The following is a 7,340-nucleotide window of genomic DNA, read 5'->3' on the forward strand; positions in this document are numbered from 1 at the left end:
TGACTGGGGGATGCCCAAGAGCATACTAAGGTAGTTGCATCATTCCCTTCATTCCGACGGGGAGCATGCAAATGTCAGTGGGCAGCATCCCTCATTTTTGAGTCAGGCACGGGAGACCTCGCTCCATACATTATTACTATGATGACATCCATGTGCCCTTGATTACAATTTCAGTACAATATCCCACATATTGCCTATTCAATCTAAGATGCAGTGCACCCCCTCCCTTTCCCTGAATCTTAGAACCCTTTCAATACATCGAAAGTTCAACTTCCCTCCCCCAAAGCGCTCTCTCCATTTGCTTCTCTTTGGCGGGGAGGGAGAAATTGGCACACTTACAAAATGTGTGTGAATGAAAAACGTTGTTTGGAAATATAAGAAATGCATTGGGGGAGTGAGAAAGGAGTTCTCTAAAAAGTTATGGGGGGGGGGGAGAGAAGAAACCACCTCTTTCCCCTGATAATAAATGGCCCACCTAGTCCAGTTCTCCTTTAAAAGCATTCATGGAGAGGGGAAAGGCTTGCTGTCCATTCTTACAAGGGACGAATCTTTCCTCCTGAGTAGGAATCATGAACAGTGTGGCTCGTTTCCTAGGGTGCAGAACCCTCACAGCTTTTCCTTTCCAGGTGGCAAAGGCTGCTCTTGGGAGGGGGGCTCTGCGTCCATGCTGAATGCTCCAAGGCTGCAGGCGAAAGGGTGAGGAAGGTGCTGGGCAGGAGACGCAACCTCGGGAGACAGGAGAGTTGAGGAAGAGGGACCGGCTTTCTCTGCTGATGCCAACACTGGGGAGAGGCAGGGGAAGGCAGCTGCTGTGGCTGCAGGAGCAGCCACTGCAGCCTGAGCCGGAGTTCCTGGGTGGATCAAAGGAATGGAAACAGCGGAGGCCAAACAGAGATATTTCTCCAGGTTGCTCTTGTCCAGGAAGGGCTGCATGTAGGCGGCAGCTGCCAACGGGGAGATGAAGTAGAAAGGCAGGCAGAAGGGAGCGGCTGGTTGCTGGCCAAAGGCCCCTCCGCCACCCCTGCCTCCGCCTGCCCCCAGAGTACCAAAGGACGCCAGGGAGCTCAGCAGGGCTGGGTCTAGTCTCAAGAGGGCAGCCACTGCTTGTTCAGGGCTCGGCATCCCAGAGGCAGGGCTGCTGTTGCTGCTGTGGTGGTCCAGCTTCAGCCTCTTGGCCGTGGGGGATGCCTCGCCCCCCGAGGGCTCCTGCTTGACCACCATGTGGCTCTGGCTCTTCTCACCCTCCGGCCTACCTTCCCCCTCCCCGCCATAGCCACTGTCCGTGTCCGTGTCGTTCTCCCCAAGCTCTCCACTGCTGTGGTGAGGGGCGCTGCTGCTGCTGCTGCTGTTACGAGTCCGCTGGATGACCGGCACACAGTGTGGCTGGCCCTCCAGTTTGGGGCCAGCCTGCTCTTGCCGCCCAGGGGAGGCCAAGGAGGTGGGGCACATGGGTCCCTGGCGGCCACAAACCCTGGAGGTTGGCAGCTGGGGGCTGGGCAAGAACCGGGTGCAAACCGCATGCAGGTGGCTGATGAGCTGAGTGTATCGCTGCTCCCGGGGAGTCCAGCTCTCACGCTTGGAGAGGTACTGCAAGACTTCTTTGGTGCATGTCTGGAATCCTGAGTGGAAAGCATCCAGGTCAGATTGCAGGGGAGACTTCAGAGGCCGGTCGCCTGCAACGAGGGATGGGAAACAGTAGCAAAGGAGTCAGTCTCAATACCCCTGGAACTACGGGCATGACATAACTCTGCCTGTCCCTTGTCTAAAAAATTACCAGGATACATGAATGTTTACACCCTACCATTACGCTTGAGACTCAAAGGTATCAGTACTTAATCAACACCTGCGGTTTATGAAATGCTACTGAGAAGAGGAGGGGGCTGTCTGTGCTTCCATGGGAGACTGCTATCCTCAGCTGCCTTGCTTGGAAGTACGTGCCACTGGATTCAGGAGTCTCTCAGTAAAGTGGCACAGAACTGGGTGACACAGCTGCCATCCTCGGCTCAACGGTTTGAGAAGACGCCTGACAGCTCAGTCCCAAGTCCCCTGCACACTTCAGCAGGCAGCCCCAACTGAACTCAGTGGGACTTGCTTCTGAGTAAACTTACATGTTCAGACTACAGCACTGCCATCCTAGGCATACTGACTTGACAGAAAAACCCGACTAAAATCAGTGCGACTAGTAAACATGTACAGGGTCGGACTGCAAAACACATACCACTTAATCTGAACAGTCCCACCCACGTCTGCGTGGCAGCAGTAACTCTCCCCTGGAATCTGTCGAAGGCACTGTGTCACAATTCCTTTTCAATCAGAAAGAATGTCCCTTGTGATCGCCAGACTGTTCGGTCTGGGGTTTTCCTCTCTGCCCAGCCATCTCTCGTGTGAGTTTATGTGCTGCAGTTTACTCACCATTCTGTAAAGCAATGATCTTCTGATGCTGTTGCTCCGTTAAGGCTGTCAGAGCTTTTAAGTGTTTTAAAGTCAATTCCAAGATGACCGCTTTCTCCAGATGCCCCAGCGTCTGCCAAACGAGAAAGGGCCTCGTGATTAGCCATCATCACAGAAAAGCAGCCCTTATCCTTCCCCAAACTTTACCCACCTCACCTAGTATAGAATGCTTGCTCTGCCTGAACTGATGGCATTCACGTACGGATGCACTTGCACCCAGTGTGAAACATCTGCAGAATTGGGGTGTTTCTCTGGTGGAGCCACCCAGGGGAATGTTCTCATTACGTTGGGAGGGGGGGCCTGTGATCCTCCAGAATCCCTACTAAATGTATGGAAACTCTAAAACCATTAACAAACTCCTCTAGTCCAGCATTATTTTTGAGACTGCTACACTGTACACTTTTACTTAGAAGTAAGCCCTGCTTCTAAGCAAGATTTAATTCTGAGTTAATACAACTTAACGGAGTATTCCCACCCCCACCCCCAACATATGCCTTATTCTTTAACTGCAAAGACTTTGCCAAATTACAGCTTTGAGACTGTAGTCACTAGTTTAAGATTCAGATGGACAGAGAAAGGCACGCTGGCCGTATGCATACACACACAGGTTGGACTTACTGTCAATTTCAGATGCTCGGGTAATAAATCTTTCAGCTGAGCAATGCACTCGTTAATCCGATCTCGCCGCTTTTTCTCTATCAATCTGTGTGGCAGTTTGTAGGTTTCCTAATGAAAATCCAGGCAGGAGGACAAACAGTACATTTACCAGAATGCCAATCAATATTTTAGCGCCTTTCCTGCGAGCCAGCCACCACCACCCCACTCCTTCTGTATTTTAAGAAGCCCCAGAGAATTCCCCCTCCATCCACCCCCATACAGCCTGCTGTTAGCTAACAAATAAAACCCTACTGAGAGCAGAGAGGGAGTCCAGCAGCAGAATGAAGAGGGGCTGCTGCTCCTAGTCAAGCTCAAATCCATGCCCATTCTGCAGAAAGTATCCCACAGGTCTGGAAGACTACTGGAAACTTTATTTGTACCTTGCTGTCCTCTCTCTTCATGCCTCTTTTGGGTTTGCACATATACAAGGATGGATAATCCAGTCTGCAAAAAGGGTGGGGGACAGAAAGGAAAGAGAAACTCAGCTCCTGTCAGAGAGAAGCACTGTCCTCTCTGCTTGTCATGGGGGGGGGGGGTGAGAGACCCCAGACCCCACCTCTGCATTTGTCAATGGGGTTAGGTGTGCAGATCCAAAGACTTAAACGGTGTGTCAAACCAAAAGCAAAGACCACAACAAAAAGCACTGAACGCCACTGCTCAAAGCTCCCCCTCCCGACTTGCGCCAGGAGTTTCCAGGGCACGTCAGAATGGGCCCCCCTGCATGGCAGGCGGAGTGCCGGCCGCTTACCCGAGAAAGTCGCGGTGTTCCAGCCCCTGCCTGTCTTGCCCGCGAGCGACCCCTTCCTCCATGCTGGCCGGCGTCTCCGGCTGGGTTTGGGCGGATACGGCCGCCAGGCTCCGACTCTCCCGGAGCCAAGCCGCGGCACATACAGGCAGCCCGTTGGCCTGGGCTGTGGGGCAGCAGGGAGCGTGCCAGCCGCGTCTCTGTCTGGCTCCGTGTCCCTGGTCCCCGCCGGCAGCGGCAGCGGCAGCCCAGCCGCGCTCGTCTGCCCTCAGCCAGCAGCGCTTTGGCCAGCGGGGCACGCGCGTCGCCAGCCCGCCCCAGCCGCCGCCTCACGCGCAGAACGTACCATGCAGCCGCCCGGCTCGCGGAGGAGGAGGGACGCCGCCGGGCGGGGACTCCTTGGCGGGGGCAGACGGAGAAGCCGTCGCCTTCCCGGGCGCAACGCAGACACCTCGGGACGGGAGGGGGCGCACTTGAGCTCGCCGAGGCCTTGCTCCGTCCGCGCTGCGGGGCGGAGGGAGACGGGCAGCCTCAGGGATCGTGGCGGGGAGAAAGGAAGAAGAAAGCAAAGGGGATAGAGCAGCCTTCCAAGCCTAGCCGTTGGCTTTGGGGGGAGAGTGATAAACGGACGACCGCTTAAGCGCGCCTGCCTCGTCCACCCTGGAGCCCCGCAGCCACACGTGTCCGGCGACTTCCGTGTTCTGAGCTCCCAGAGGCTCAAATGAAACAAATCAGGCTGTGTTGTCGCGGGGAGGCATCGCGGTCCCGACTGGGCTTCTGACAATTATTTTTAGAAAAGGAAATCTCTCCAATGTCCATGAATTAACGTGCATAGGAGCGTCCCGGTCCGCCCCTTATGTCCAAATCCCTTGCGCGACTCCTCGACAGAACCAAAGGCTCCCGGCTTCTGAGTCAGCACGTGTGGATGGCGGCATCGCCTCCTTTGTGCGCTCCCAGGGGAGTAAGGCTGCAGGGGCTCGGGCAGCGGCCTCTCGACGCTGACTTCTCCCTTGCGACACGAAAGTGCCACGGGGGGAGGCGTGTCTAGGGCTAGGAGCCCTTTCGGAATGGATTCGCTGTCAAAGTTATGTTTGGCGTCTTGGACTGAGCGCAGGACACGTATTCTGACCTCAGACGTGCACTGGGGGCCCCGCGTCGGGATCTCCAAAACTCAGTTCTCCGGCGCGCATGGCTGGGAGCACCTGACACAGCGCACGTTTGAACTGGCAGCATCGAGCATGCCTGCCACGGTCATTTCTGCGCCAGCGTCCCTGTTCACTCGGATCGGACACCTCGTGTGCCCGTCTCCGGGGAAAAGCCTGTCCTTGTACCGCAAAGCCAGAAAGCGCTTAAGTAGCTTCGCTCAACTGTGCATCCGGAGGGAGGGGGCCCCGCTGGCGGCCGGGTGCTGTTTCGACAGAGGGAGGGGAGGTGGAGAGCCGTAACCAGCGTTTGCCAGCCGGCCGCCGCCAGCCTTCGCAGCGAGCCGCCGCCGTGGTCGTGCCTGGACAGGGTGCGTGACTGGCCATCCGCCTGCCCACGGCCCTGCGCTCGCCTTCCGGCAGCCAGTCGCCGAGCGGCGCCGGCACAAGGCTTGCCACGTGAGGTCAGCGGCTCCTGCCGCGGCGGCTCTGCAGCCCGCGGGCGGGGGCCGGAGGACGGAAAGCGGGCCCCGGCCTCGCCTGGCGCGGCGCGTCTCGGGGAGGAAGCCCGGCCAGTTGTTCTAGGCCGAAAACAGCCGCAGACATGCCTGCCCCTCATATCTCTATACAGACATGCACGTATTCTGGGATTGCACATGATTTAGCGGCGGGGGGGGGGTGGATGGTGCACGGTCCCAGAAGCTTGCTGATGCGAGGCCGGGGCCAGGCCGCAGCCCTTGCACAGCCCGGTTTGTCTGGGTCAGTCGTCAAGTATTACTGAGGGGGTGGGGGAGGGGCGACCGTCGCGCAACAGCCAGCAAGCTGTGGAGGCGGTGGCGGTGAGGGGGGCCAAGATGCGGCATTGAGTTGAGAGGAGTGTAGTTCGCAGGGTGAGCCAAAGAACCTTCCATGTAGTGTTTGGGTATTCTGTGCCTGGGGACGCATTCTGAATGCGGAGTCATGATGTACTAAAAGGAAAGACGGGATTGCCCATTGGAAATAATGGGAGAGACTTGAAGGCCCATTGGAAATAATGGGAGCCAGGAAGCCAATTGACTTGCATGGGCTCCATTGAAATACATACAGCTCAAGAAGAAAATGCGGAATGGATCTTCCATTAAAGTATCTGGTCCAAAATACACTGCTCTGGGACTGGAAAGACAGGCCCCAGAGTGGAATGACAGCCCCAGGGGGTAGCAGGAGTGTTCTGGGACCGGAATGACAGGTCCCACAGTGGAATGACAGTCACTGGGGGTGGCAGATGTGTCCTGAGGGTGGAATGACAGGCCCCACAGTGGAATGACAGCCCCTGGGGGTGGCAGGAGTGTTCTGGGACTTTAATGACTGGCCCCAGAGTGGAATGACAGCGCCCAGAGTGGAATGACAGCGCCCAGAGTGGAATGACAGCCCCTGGTGGTAGCAGGAGTGTTCTGGGACTAGAATGACAGCCCCTGGGGGTAGCAGATATGTTCTGGGAGTGGAATCACAGGCCCCACAGTGGAGTAACCTGTCATTTCAGTCTCTGGACACATCTCCTACCCCCCTGGGCTGTCAGTCCACTCTGGAGCCTTTCATTACAGTCCCAGAACACTCCTGCTACCCCCAGGGGCTGTCATTCCACTATGGGCCTGTCATTCCCCCCTCAGAACAGTCCTGCTACCCCCAGGGGCTGTCATTCCACCGTGGGGCCTGTCATTCCAGTCCCAGGACACATCTACCCCCCTGGGGTGTCATTCTACTCTGGGGGCTGTCATTCCACTCTCAGAACACATCTGCTACCCCCAGGGGCTGTCATTCCACCCTGGGGCCTGTCATCCCAGTCCCAGAGTAGTGTATTTGGGACCAGAGGCCTTAATGGAAGATCCATTCAGCATTTTCTTTGCAATTCTTCTTGAGCTGTAATGTATTTCAATGGAGCCCATGCAAGTCAATTGGCATTCCTGGCTCCCATTATTTCCAATGGGCCTTCCAAGTCTCTCCCATTGTTTCCATGGCAATCCTGTCCTTCCTTTTAGTACATATCTGCGGAGTCTGCACTGCGTGTCTGGCCCCGGCTTTGTTTATAACACGCTTCTGCTCGCCACCGGTACTTGGGAGTAAACTCCGTGACCCTCAAGGCACTTCTAACCATGTAAGCGTGCCTTAGCGCACACCGGGTCTGGGTCGACGCAAGGCAGGGGGGTTGCCTTGGGGATACATCAGGCACACCTGCTGCCATTTAGCACGCCCCACTGAGACGTCTGGGTGCAAGCTTTTACCGCAGCTTAGAAAGGAACACGTAGCACCTGAGAATGCAGCCTGAAAGGGGTTGAGCAGCTTAGATGGGTACGTTCTATGCTGTGCCT

General features: G+C 56.3%; 1 protein-coding gene and 1 long non-coding RNA gene across 2 annotated transcripts in view; one reads left to right on the top strand and one right to left on the bottom strand.

The window, feature by feature from the left end:
- Positions 1–401: 401 nt before the first annotated feature.
- BHLHE41 (basic helix-loop-helix family member e41) lies at positions 402–4,133 on the bottom strand. Its single transcript, XM_015412012.1, has 5 exons — positions 3,857–4,133; positions 3,489–3,552; positions 3,070–3,177; positions 2,413–2,524; positions 402–1,673 (listed from the first exon to the last, which is right to left on the bottom strand). Exons 1-5 carry the CDS (start codon positions 3,916–3,918, stop codon positions 607–609), a joined length of 1,413 nt encoding a protein of 470 aa, XP_015267498.1. The 5' UTR covers positions 3,919–4,133; the 3' UTR covers positions 402–606.
- Positions 4,134–5,412: 1,279 nt separating this feature from the next.
- LOC107111109 overlaps positions 5,413–7,340 on the top strand; it is a 9,699-nt gene continuing 7,771 nt past the window's right edge. Inside the window, exon 1 of the long non-coding RNA XR_001482545.1 lies at positions 5,413–5,754. This is a non-coding gene — a long non-coding RNA (uncharacterized LOC107111109). The remainder of the gene's footprint in view (positions 5,755–7,340) is intronic.

This window comes from Gekko japonicus, unplaced genomic scaffold (assembly GCF_001447785.1).
Source record: "Gekko japonicus isolate JY-2015 unplaced genomic scaffold, Gekko_japonicus_V1.1 scaffold679, whole genome shotgun sequence".
In the NCBI taxonomy this organism is placed as follows: Eukaryota; Metazoa; Chordata; class Lepidosauria; order Squamata; family Gekkonidae; genus Gekko; species Gekko japonicus.